Source organism: Rhinatrema bivittatum, chromosome 2 (assembly GCF_901001135.1).
Source record: "Rhinatrema bivittatum chromosome 2, aRhiBiv1.1, whole genome shotgun sequence".
Lineage (NCBI taxonomy): Eukaryota > Metazoa > Chordata > Amphibia > Gymnophiona > Rhinatrematidae > Rhinatrema > Rhinatrema bivittatum.
In genome coordinates this window covers 375,124,487-375,137,794 of record NC_042616.1, presented here as the reverse complement: position 1 = coordinate 375,137,794, position 13,308 = coordinate 375,124,487, and the positions used below count along the sequence as shown (strand labels likewise).

General features: G+C 41.2%; 1 protein-coding gene across 1 annotated transcript in view; it reads right to left on the bottom strand.

Annotated features, from left to right (window-relative positions):
* Nucleotides 1–13,308, bottom strand: part of LOC115083294 (dynein heavy chain 5, axonemal-like) — a 1,259,434-nt gene that overhangs the window by 203,092 nt on the left and 1,043,034 nt on the right. Inside the window, exons 64-65 of the mRNA XM_029587102.1 lie at nucleotides 7,521–7,868; nucleotides 1,096–1,284 (exon numbers count right to left, since the gene is read on the bottom strand). Coding sequence (XP_029442962.1) covers nucleotides 1,096–1,284; nucleotides 7,521–7,868 — 537 coding nt within the window. The remainder of the gene's footprint in view (nucleotides 1–1,095; nucleotides 1,285–7,520; nucleotides 7,869–13,308) is intronic.

The window sequence follows — 13,308 nt, the reverse complement described above, 5'->3', positions numbered from 1 at the left end:
TGCCAGGAAAAGCTGTTCTCGGTTCATACTCTTCCCTTCTGCTATTTGTGATCTCTGACAACCTGGTACTGTTATAGCTGGTTATTTATAGCGTAACCCTCCTTCTTCCCCTACCTCTCTATATAAAGAGCTTCTCTCAAGCTTTTGAGGTTCACATAAGCATGGTTCTGTGTACTTGTGATTTACTGCCAACTGAAGGGCGAGAGAAGGAGAGCAGATTTCTAGCTAACTGAAAACATGTGAGCAGGTTGCCTCCATGGACATAGCTTTAGAATGCAAGATTCCTATACAACAGAAAGAAAATCAAGGATCCAGAAAGAAAAAGTCAACATATTTTTTTTCTTTGCTTCGGGTTTCAAAAAGATTAGTGAAGCTAATTCATGTGGCATATACAGCTGTGTAACTCAATGCTCCTCTGAACATTAGTGACCTAAATTCAACATGCTTTTTCTTGTAATTTAAGCACACACTCTCTTTCAGTGCTAAACATTTTAGGTGCTAAAGTAGTGAAAAGTAATTCTATTATTTGCACTCTCACTAATGAGTAATGGGTGTTATGAACATGTTCCAAAAGTACTTGTGATAATGTCTTACAGAAAAGCCTTACAATTGTGTTTCTGGATAAATTATGGAACAACAATAAAAGGCTCCTTCATTTCTACAATGACACTTTCTTTAATGTTCTTGCAGATTACATTTTAAATAATTAAATCTAATAATGATGAATGTTACAGATCTTATAGCGCTTGAACCACTGACTTAAACGAGAAGAAGTTGATAGACATAAGTGGAAGAAACTCACAGATGCCACTTGGAGGGATTAAAAAAAAGCCAGAAGAAAGCCATTGAGGATGGAGACTGAAAAGGAAGCAACAAATGTAATCTAGATATATATTAATAATAATAAATATACTGTAATTTATATTTATATAATGCTTTTCCTCCCAACTGGATCCCAAGATGCTTTATGATGATACTCCAAAAACATGCAGAAAGGCACTTATGGGGTGGATGCCCCTGTTACACAGTCTGAGAGGGAAAATGAAGGATATGATTATTGCCTAATTACTTTATTACTAATTATTCTGTATATACCTCATGAGGAATGTAGTCCGGTGGTAGCTTTTCAAGCATTTCATCAGCAAGACGCTGCACTACTGTTTCTCTGGTCTCTTCTCCCCCGCTCCCACTGTCTTTGGGCTGAATGTTCACTATTGTGCTCAATGTCTCATTTGCCATGTTTGTCTGATATGTTATGTCCGCATTAGGGTGAAGACCAAATACCTGAAGATTATAAGCAACAGTTTTTGAATTGGGGAAATCAGATAATGAACATACTAGCTGAACAAAGCAAACTGGATTTGATATCTCTTGCAAAGAAAGTGTTAGAAACTTTATTCAGAATAATAATTAATCTCTTTCACTTTCTGTCGCCTTTATTTTTATCTCCAAAACTACTTTAGCTATTTTGTATATTTTGACTTTTTATCAGTTTGAGGTTTGTTAGCATCCTGAATAAACAGTTAATCTCCTTGGCCTGGATTTTTCTTTTGAGTAACGTTAGGTTCTCAAACACCAAAGAAGTTTCAGGTAGAGGATGAGAGAGAGATTAATTTATCTGACTTTGGTAAGCATAAAACAAACAGTAATCCCCATTTGAATATAGGCTTCCAGAATTTTTCAGCCACAAATATACAGCATAAGTTATGTTGTTTTCAACTTGGATGACATATAATGCAAAGCACTCAATCATGGAAATATTCTTCTTTCCAACGCAAGAGAATTATAGGAAAACCTAGTTCCCATGCTCCACACTTTCAGTCCCCCTATCTTTGCTCAGCCTATCTTGCTAGCTGATTGGCAGCTCAGCAGAGCTGTGCAAGTTGCTGCTATCTGGAGTAAAACTGGCAATAAAGTTCCACTGAGCACAGGACTGGGAGCTGGTACTGCCCTTCCCTTCCTTCTACAGATTTTCATTTTGTAAAGAACACCCATAAGGGTGAGAATCTGGGGCTGCCATGAGGAGCTGAGAATGTGCCAGCTCATAGTCCCACACTTATTGCCAACTCTATTCCAGAGAGTAGAATTCCACAGGGCAGCGATGTGCTGGGAAGCATCCATGAAGGCACACAGTAAGCAAAGGCAGCCATAGTCACAATTCAGGAATACCACTCATATTTTGTGAGCTTGCCAGTGCTATTCTTGAATGTTGCTTATTACTTTTAATTTTTCTCCCGATTTTAAATCTTTGTTGAGTTCTTGTAGATGACAGTTATTATTGTTGTTATCTAACTTAAGTATTCTTTTATCTAATAAATCAAAATAGAACCACTGCATAAAAAACACGCTGAGAGTTTAATACATTTTTTAAGTAAACAACCTTAAGCAATTTATTGCATAAGAGGTGGTGCTAGGCATAAGCAGATTAAGCAATTGCTTATAGCCTATGAACCAGTGCATTCACTGGCACTGCAATGGGCCAGCCCCTTCTCCTGCTGCATAGGCTTCCAGTTAAAAAAGAAACCTATACAGAGGGGGTAGGCCTACTGCAATGCTGTGTGAACATACTCACTCAGAGATCCCACTCTCTGATTGCTGCTGCTATTTTCTTCTGGCGTGAGTGGTGGGTAGCGATCTAGGGAGGTGGGGGAGGTACAGGAGGAGGGAGTGTGGAGGAAAGGTCTGTTAAGAAGGGATGCAGAGTAGCAACCCATGGAGAAGAAATGGAGAATGAAGGTATGCAGGGTAGAGGGAAGCTCTGGGATAATGCTGGCAGAAGAGAGAAAGAGGATCAGGACAGGAATCTGGTTGGGTGTTGTGGAAAAGGGAAAGTGAGCTGGAGAGAGGGAAGGAGGAAGGGAGAAAACACTAGGTGTCTAGATGAAGGAAGGGATGGAGTGGAGGTCTGTGGGGATGGGTTATTACTTCCTTTACTGGTTGGCATTAAAGGGCAATGGTGAATGCTATAAAATATAGAAACAGAATTGGACAGTGGATATAAACCAGATCCATCCAGTCTGACAAATTTTTGTTCCTGCTGAAGTATTACAGACTCATTGCTTTGCAGCTTTACCATTACATTCTTATCTCTAAGAATCTTCTATTCCTGTCCTAGACCTTCTTGACTTTTGATGTAATGCCCACAATTAGGAAATTGTTCCAAGTTTCCACTACCCAATACTTCTTTACATTTCACTTGAGCCTGCCTGTCCCCCTCCTGCCCTTGTTCTAGAACTTTGTTAACACTGGGAAAAAGCAGACCAGATGAGTTCAGACCTAACTAGCTCTTCTACTAGATTGTGAAAGAGAATATGGGAGAAAGGACCTGAATGAGAACACTTAGCTAGAACTCTCTCACTCCTACAATATCAAATTCACCAACATGTTGCTTTTCAAGAGAACAAACAAGACACAAACCCAAACTAATAATGGAAAAAAAAATCAATGCAAAGAAGCTAATGAAAATAAGATAAGACTAGTTGATGATGGCAACATTCTAACTTTCACTGTTCACAAAGACATTCAGTGGGCAGGCTCTGTACTTACAGTAGAAAAACTGAATAGGTGAAATAAGAAGTGTCCTTAGGTTTCAGAGATAAACGATATCAATGCACCTTATAAAGACAGAACTCTTTTAGAGAAAGCAAAAATGTAAAAGAATATTTTTCTGCTATTTTTAATGATTACAGTATAGAAAACAATGACTTGGCCATATTCAACAACTGCCTTATTAATGTTAAATGACTCCCATAAAAGAAAATGAACCCATAAACACACACAAACTAACAAATAAAAGTCTCACAAATAAGAGTAGGAAGACTTAAGAACATAAGAACATAAGAACATGCCATACTAGGTCAGACCAAGGGTCCATCAAGCCTAGCATCCTGTTTCCAACAGTGCCAATCCAGGCCATAAGAACCTGGCAAGTACCCAAAAACTAAGTCTATTCCATGTTACCATTGCTAGTAATAGCAATGGCTATTTTCTAAGTCAACTTAATTAATAGCAGGTAATGGACTTCTCCTCCAAGAACTTATCCCATCCTTTTTTAAACACAGCTATGCTAACTGAACTAACCATGTCCTCTGGCAACAAATTCCAGAGTTTAATTGTGCGTTGAATGAAGAAGAACTGTCTCCAATTAGTTTTAAATGTGCCACATGCCAACTTCATGGAGTGCCCCCTAGTCTTTCTATTATTTGAAAGACTAAATAACCGATTCACATCTACCCGTTCTAGACCTCTCATGATTTTAAACACCTCTGTCATATCTCCCCTCAGCTGTCTCTTCTCCAAGCTGAAAAGTCCTAACCTCCTTAGTCTTTCCTCATAGGGGAGCTGTTCCATTCCCCTTATCATTTTGGTCACCCTTCTCTGTACCTTCTCCATCACAACTATATTTTTTTTGAGATGCGGTGACCAGAATTGTACACAGTATTCAAGGTGCGGTCTCACCATGGAGCGAAACAGAGGCGTTATGGCATTTTCCGTTTTATTCACCATTCCCTTTCTAATAATTCCCAACATTCTGTTTGCTTTTTTGACTGCCACAGCACACTGAACTGAAAATTTCAATGTGTTATCCACTATGATGCCTAGATCTCTTTCTTGGGTGGTAGCTCCTAATATGGAACCTAACATTGTGTAACTACATGAGTTATTTTTCCCTATATGCATCACCTTGCACTTATCCACATTACATTTCATCTGCCATGTGGATGCCCAATTTTCAAGTCTCAGAAGGTCTTCCTGCAATTTATTACAATCTGCTTGTGATTTAACTACTCAGAAAAATTTTGTATCATCTGCAAATTTGATTACCTCATTCGTCGTATTTCTTTCCAGATCATTTATAAATCTATTGAAAAGTACAGGTCCCAATACAGATCCCTGAGGCACTCTACAGCCCACTCCCTTCCACTTTGTTTCCTGTCTTTTAGCCAGTTTGTAATCCACAAAAGGACATTGCCACCTATACCATGTCTTTTTACTTTTTCTAGAAGGCTCTCATGAGGAGCTTTGTCAAACGCCTTCTGAAAATCCAAATATACTACATCTACCGGTTCACCTTTATCTACATGTTTATTAACGCCTTAAAAAAATGAAGCAGATTTGTGAGGCAAGATCTGCCTTGGGTAAAGCCATGCTGACTTTGTTCCATTAAACCATGTCTTTCTATATGTTCTGTGATTTTGATATTTTGAACACTTTCCACTATTTTTCCTGGCACTGAAGTCAGGCTAACTAGTCTGTAGTTTCCCGGATCACTCCTGGAGCCCTTTTTAAATATTGGGATTATATTAGCCACCCTCCAGTCTTCAGGTACAATGGATGATTTGAATTATAGTTTACAAATTTTTACTAATAGGTCTGAAATTTCATTTTTTAGTTCCTTCAGAACCCTGGGGTGTATACCATCTGGTCCAGGTGATTTACTACTCTTCAGTTTGTCAATCAGGGCTACCACATCTTCTAGGTTCACCGTGATTTGGTTCAGTCCATCTGAATCATCACCCATGAAAACCTTCTCTGATATGGTTATCTCCCCAACATCCTCTTCAGTAAACACTGAAGCAAAAATATAATTAAATCTTTCCGCGATGGCCTTATCTTCTCTGATTGCCCCTTTAACCCCTCAATCATCTAACGGTCCAACTGACACCCTCACAAGCTCTCTGCTTCTGATATATTTTAAAAAGTTTTTACTGTGAGTTTTTGCCTCTACGGCCAGCTTCTTTTCAAATTCTCTCTTAGCCTGTGTTATCAATGTCTTACATTTAACTTGCTAACACTTATGCATTATCCTATTTTCTTCTGTTGGATCCTTCTTCAAATTTTTGAATGAAGATCTTTTGGCTAAAATACTTCTTTCACCTCCCCAGGAAATAAGAGGTGATGATGCCCCTGTATAGGTCTTTGGTGAGGCCCACATGGAGTGCTGTGTTCAGTTCTGGAGACTGTATCTCAAGAAGGATAGAGACAGGATGGTATGGGGTCTGCATCAGAAGACCTATGAGAAGAGAAGGGAGGATTTAAATATATATATTTGGAGGAGAGGAGGATACAGGAGAGATATGATACAGGCTTTCAAATACCAGAAAGGTATTCATGGCACACAAAAATCAAACTTTTTCTGATGGAAAGGAAGCTATAGAACTAGGGGTCATGATATTAAACTCCATGATGGAGAATTCAGGACCAACATCAGGAAATATTTCCTCATGGAAAGGATGGTAGATGGATGGAATGTCCTTCTGGAATAGATGGTGAAGAAAAGAACAGTAATGGAATTCATAAGAGCATGAGGTACACACTGTGGATCCCTAGAGCCTGGAGGATGGAAATAAGGAAATGGGGCAACCCATGTTTTCTTCCAGTTTAATACTTCTGCAACTTACTGAGCAGACTGGATGGACCATTTTGGTCTTTATGTGCCATCATTTACTAAGTTATTATGCCATTTACTGTAAAGTTTTCATGTGGATTGGGCATGCAAATATACTCATCCAGATCTATATAGAAACCCCAATTCCTGGAGAAGTCCAGACTTATTAAACAATCTTAGCTCAACACTGGGAGTATAGCAAGTGGTGTCCAACCATGTATCTGTAGTTTGCATCATCCTGGAGGGAGAAATCTGTCTACAGAGTGGCCTGGTCAGCTTTGAAAAGAAATTGATCTACCCCCTGGTGCACTATAACACCTGATTGACCACTGACTGCTAACAGCGCTAAATATGTACAGGGTTAACAACCCTGAGCAATTCAGTTGCACAAATATTCAGGAGATTCTTGGGAAAAAAATTAGTCTGCATCATTTGGAAAAACAAAGTAGGTGTGCACAAGAGGAGGAGTCACCATAAATGCTGCATGAATGCTTTCCATAGACATACCCACAAACATCTATTCTCCCAAATATGTACACAACTTTAACTCACTTCCCAGAGCCCTCAGACCCAAACATATTTATTCTTGCTTGAGGCTGGCATATATCCAAGTGGGAGTATTACACAGTCATGCAGCTTCCATCAACAGAAAGGATTTTAACGTGCTTAAACATTTTATGACTTAAGGGAAAATCTGAAATCTAGCTGCAAAAACCCCTTTTTGTTTATTATCTGATAATCCCCCCCCCACACACACACACACAATGTTTAACCATCTTCCCTTATATATATATATATATATATATATATATATGGGCTTTAGCCAATGCCCAATAAGGAAAACTATTTATTTTTATTTATTTCAAGGATTTATTACCTGCAACCTCTCAACATTCTAGGCAGGAAACATCCAATCCAATAGCCACAAACATTAATTAATAATTTTAAAAGCTCCCCTTTATATTTTTTTTTTTACCATTGCTATACATTCACTGGGCCTCAATTTCTTTTTTATTTCACAGGAAAATAACTTTTACTCTAGTCTGTACACAAATAGTTCCAGGCATGCAATAATCATTTTGCTATTTCTGTTTATTCTGAATATTATATTTGAGAATATTTTTTTTTTTACCTCAGGAGTATCAACCATTGGTAGCATTTCAATGTACTGCAGGTAGTCCTCAACCGTCTTGCCTTTGGGGATGCTGTACCCCTTATAGAAACAAAACTTGTCGGAAAACATATTCTCTCCAAACCACACTCGTGCAAAGGTATTCAGCAGCGTCTTGTCAAGGTCGTCAGTTACCCGGCCCCCATATTGTACTTCTCCCAGCATGTAGCGGACGCAGCTCCAGTTCACGCCTCGTTTAACGTCCATGTCGTCCAAATGGTTCTGAACAAACTGCACGCTGGCTGCAAAGTCTGCCTGGTTAAATTCATAAGGGATGTTCCAGCCTAGGGGACCAAACTTTCGCCTTTCCTACAGGAGAAAAAGATTTTGAAAAAGGATACAGTCCAGTGACTGGAATACTGTAATTAAGCAATGAATGGGAATACTGGAATACTATAATTAAGCAGGCTGCTGTGAGGAAGGAGTAAAGTTACCTGAGAGCTGGGTAAGAACTTTCATTAGCAAACAGAACTGTTTTCACCATGGAGAGATCCATGCAACATTATTCAGCAGCAAAGGCCCAGTAAATCGAAACTTTTGAATTCAAAATATGTTTTTTCAAAAAATAATTTTTTTTCTAACGTGGTCTCAGGATATATTGCCAAGCAGTAAACAGCGAGGCTTGCATGGAAACAAAAACAAAAATGCAGGTTTTTATTTATGAAATGCCATCAGTAATAAAATGATTTACATTTTGGAAGGAGTAGCTTTTAAAGCATATACTGTATTAATGGGATTTTGCTAGAGGCAATACATATCCACTTTGGACTATGTAAAGCTTTCGGCCTTGCCAAACAAAGCAGCAGATATATTTAAAATACTTAAGAATACAAGAATTCTTATAAGACAGTATTAAGATGACAACTTAATCATGATTAGCCAATCAGATTGCACAGTTTACTTTCAGTGTCCCTAAAGATTATTTCATAAGCACAGAAGCTATTATTTGCTATGCAGGTCAGAATTAGCATCCTTTTATCATCTTTAATCACATTTCATAAGGATCATACCATTTTATGCAGAGTGCCCCCCCCCCCACTAAAAATTCTCAGTACACAACTGTAATTGGAAATTCCTACTTAAAATCATGACATTTTCCCACAGATGGGGTTTATTGGGTGATCTTGATAACAAAACTCAGGAAACATTGGTGAACAAAGTTTTTATTTCCTTCAGGCTTTTTAGTGTTCTAAATAGATTTTTTTGATGCTGATCACAGATATCACTTTGAAATTTGTACATCACGAAAGGTTTTTGAGAAATGGCCAATTTATGTTACAATAATTGTGAAATTTTAAAACCATCTTGCATACATATATTTTCTTGCTGGGCAGTAGTTTTTATGATTTTTAAAATTCATGTCATATTTTTGATGGCCATAAGCAACGTAACATTTAAGAGACTAACGTTTTTAAAATACACCAAGAAACTCTGCCTGATCATGCCAGAACTTGCTCAGGCAAGCCCCAGCTCGGCTGCAAGATTCCAACTTGTTTCCATGACGACGCAGTCTTATATAAGCAGCGGCAATGAGTAGTCTCCTTTGCAACGTCTGTGTGAATGAGCGAATTAATATCACTAAAACTGTTGAGTTTTAAAGCTTGTGGATTTAATTTCATATTCTTTATGAAATGTCGCGCCAATGTCGTAATAGTCATGACACGTTTTGTTACATTTGTGGTAAGTTTACTCTGAAAGCACAGAAAAGGAGTATGACTGCACTCATTAAGAAGGCATACTAGTTATACTTCGGGTGCAAACTTGGTGACCAGGACAGAGCATGGGCTCCTCATATATGTTGCACATCTTGCGCCAGTCGTCTGCGAGCTTGGCTGAAAGGTATGTGACCATCCATGCCGTTTGCCATCCCAATGATATGGAGGGAACAGAAAGATCATATAACTGACTGTTACTTCTGCATGACAAATGTGTCAGGATACTGTTAGGGTTATTGGTGTTTGGGTGGATCCTTGGACACTGTGGCAGCTGACCATGCCCATGGGGGGCAGTCCCGTGAGGGACCACAGTGTCAGGCTAAACTCCGAACACAGATTTTTAATCTTTTATTAAACAGTATATGGAACCACCAGAGGTGGCAGTAGTGAGTAGAGGTGGTAGAGCCCGGCTGGGCGCATCTCTCACAGAACACTGGAAACAGATCCTCTGTAAGCAGTACTGTAGTAGAAAGAGACTGAGAGTTATGAGCACAGAGTAGAATTAGCATTCAGAGTCCCAAATAGAATAGGAGAGCTCAGAGACAGGGAGAGCAGACCCTCGAGGAGCGAGTACCTGGTCCCTTAGAGCAGAGAGACTAGGTAGCATTGTACTCACTAGCAGTAGCAGAGATTCCACTAGATGAGAGGTCTGGCACTGGAGCAGAGGGCAGGCCCTCGAGGAGCGAGTACCTGATTCTGGCAAAGCTGTAGTGTAGAGAGAGATGTTTCTGTACTCACAGATGGTGACTGTAGTTAGTTCTTCCAAGTAGAAGGTATTTATTTATTTATTTAATTTTATATACCACACAAATAAGGCAGCTATCTGCCCATCTAGGTGGTTTACAATATTACATTCATAAAATCAAGACAAACAACATTTAAATACACTTTGAGTACTTCAGGTGCGGTAAGTATATCTAGTTGGTTTTGCTAAAGTTACTGGATGTTAAATGCTTTATTAAACAGGTAAGATTTCAGTAGAAGCTGCAGGCAGCGACACAAGAAACATGGACCCTCAAGGAGTGAGTACCGGTTTCCTTATAGCACCTGAAACAAGCAGAGAGGCCCCCGAGGAGTAGGTACCCCGTTAGTGACCCCGAAGGGTAGTAAGAGTTCCAGTTCGAGCTGGAGTGCCAGAATAGCTTAGGAATGGAGAGTGAATCCCATCCGTACGAGTTCCATGCTAACTGAATGAGCTAGCAAATGCAGTAGGCAGATATACCCTGGAGTCCTGACGTCAGAACAGGGGGACGCCCCTGAGGTTCGCGCCAACGTGGAAATAAAGACGAGGGCAGCGTGTGCGTGTGCGCTCTAGAGGTACCTTGAAGGAGCATGGCGGGAGGCAGTACCAAAGCCAGTCCGGGGACACCGGAGAGGTCGGCAAACAGATGCTGCGGCGGCCAACAGTCCAAGGTGAGTGGGAGGAGCCACAAGTAGAGAGGGGTAGGCGGGGAAAAGCCATCGAAGACCGACGGACGCAACAGATACTCAAAGAACAGGAAGTTTATTGAGTACCCTAACCTTGCATCAGCAATGAAACCAGTGCTGCATGACAACAGTCTTCCTGTTCCAAAACCGCCAGTGGTGTGGACACTTGATGATGAGGATAAGGAGGCAGGCGATGATGGCAAACCATCACAGATGGAAGCTGCAGTTGATCCTGACTTTGTGCCATTAACATTCAGTGATTCTCATTTAATATCTCAGTCAGAGCTGAATGATATGGTCAGAGACTTGACTTTATCGAAGAGTCAGGCGGAGCTGCTTGGGTCAAGGCTGCAAGGATGGAATCTTTTGTCATCTGATACGAAAATGTCAGTATTTCGCAGCCGTCATGAAGATTTGACAAATATTTCAACCAAGTAGACAGTCTGACATTTTGCTGTGACATCAATGGATTATTTTGTGCTTTCAGATGTGACCATGACCCAACAGAATGGGTCTGTTGGGTCGTTTAAAGGTTGTTTTGCTGCACAATGGCAATATCTACCCATCAATACCTGTCGGACATGCCATTCATATGAAAGAAACGTAGGAGAACATGCAGCTACTCCTGAACCACATTGAGTACTTGAGGTACAACTGGAATTTGTGTGGTGATCTCAAGGTAGTTGCAATTCTACTGGGTTTGCAGCTTGGTTCCACCAAGTATTGTTGCTTCCTTTGAGAGTGGGACAGTCAAGCAAGAAATTCACATTATGTCAGAAAAGCCTGGCCTCTCCACAATAATAGGTTCCAGGGCAGAAGAATGTTGTTCATGACCCATTGGTGGATCCAAGTAAGATATTTCTTCCACCTTTGCACATCAAACTTGGGCTGATGAAAAACTTCGTTAAGGCAATGAACAAGCAAAGTAAAGCCTTTGATTATTTGCGGCAAATGTTTCCACGCATAAGTGATGCCAAGATAAAAGAAGGTGTTTTCGTTGGCCCACAAATCTGAGCTGTGATGAAGGACAGCCACTTTGATGGTTTTCTGCAAGGTACAGAACGTGTTGCATGGACAGCCTTCAAGAATGTCATTTGTAACTTTCTAGGCAACTATAAGGCAGCAGACTATGTCGAACAGGCTGAAAATCTGCTTCAGGCATACAAATTGATGAAGTGCAACATGTCATTGAAGATACATTTTATTCACTCCCATTTGGACTTCTTCCCAGACAACCTTGATGCTGTGAGTGGGTTCCCGAAACGTATGGTGAACCCCACAAATGCAGCATATCATTAACGAATAAAACCCCCACCCACCATCTTGTGCTCCTACCATGTGACAGGGGCCGACCATTGGCACCGGTTGCCCCTGTGACATAGTAAGGGCAAAGGCTATCGGTGCCATTTTGAATACCAGCAGCCGATGGCCCGCGTGCAGGAGATCGCTCCAGGACCCCCGCTGGACCACTAGGGACTTTTGGCAAGTCTTGGGGAAGTCTTGGGAAGTCTTGGCAAGTCTTGGCAAGTCTTGGGGAAGTCAGTGACTATTGTTGGCCTCTCATCTGCGAAGCGTTGGACAGTGATTCCAAAGAAAATCTGCGGCAAAACATTTTTAGTTTTGTTTTCTGGTGCCAACATTGCCATTATAACTTATGCTGCTACAGGCATGTAACAATACTTACGGCCAGATTTTCAAAGAGGTACGCGCATAAGATACGCGCGTACCCCCCGAAAACCTGGCCGAAGTACCCCCTGTGCACGCAGAGCCTATGTTGAGTAGGCTCGGCGGTGCACGCAAGCCCCGGGATGCGCGTAAGTCCCGGGGCATTCCTGGGGGGGGGCGTGTCGGGGGGCATGTTGCGGCGGCGCGTCATTTGGGGGCGGGGCTGCGGGCGTGGTTCCGGCCCGGGGTCGTTTCGGGGGTATGGCCGAGGCCTCCGAAACGGCTCCCAGGCCTGGGAATCGCAACGCTGGCGGCTGGCCCGGCGCACACAAGTTACGCCTGCTTTGGGCAGGCGTAACTTGTACAACAAGAGGTGGGGTGGGTTAGGTAGGGGAAGGGAGGGGAAGGTGGGGGGAGGCGGAAGGAAAGTTCCCTCCGAGGCCGCTCCGATTTTGGAGCGGGCTTGGAGAGAATGGAGGCAGGCTGTGTGGCTCGGCGCGTGCAGGCTGCCGATTTGGGCGGCCTTGCGCGCACCGACCCCGGATTTTAATGGATTATTAAAAGCCTGCGTACTCTTGTTTGTGCCTGGTGCACGAACAAAAGTATGCGCAGGCGCAGATTTATAAAATCTACCCCTTAATGTATATCACATTTTTCTGGCAAACAGTACAGTGATGCAGAGTGCAGACATAATAAATGCATATTTGTGTTCAGCTTGTTAAAATCTACTTGTTTCACCAAAGGTTGTGGAGGAAACAAAATGTTCCCAGAAATTTGTCTACCAGTAAAATCAGAGGAAATGTAACACTTATTTTGATGCACTATAGCAGCAACAGGACAGAATGGATTGTACTTTGATTTCAGAATTATACATAGGAATGCATTTATTCTGCTCTAGCAAGTAAATATTCTTTTACCACACAATTAAACACAACTAGCTT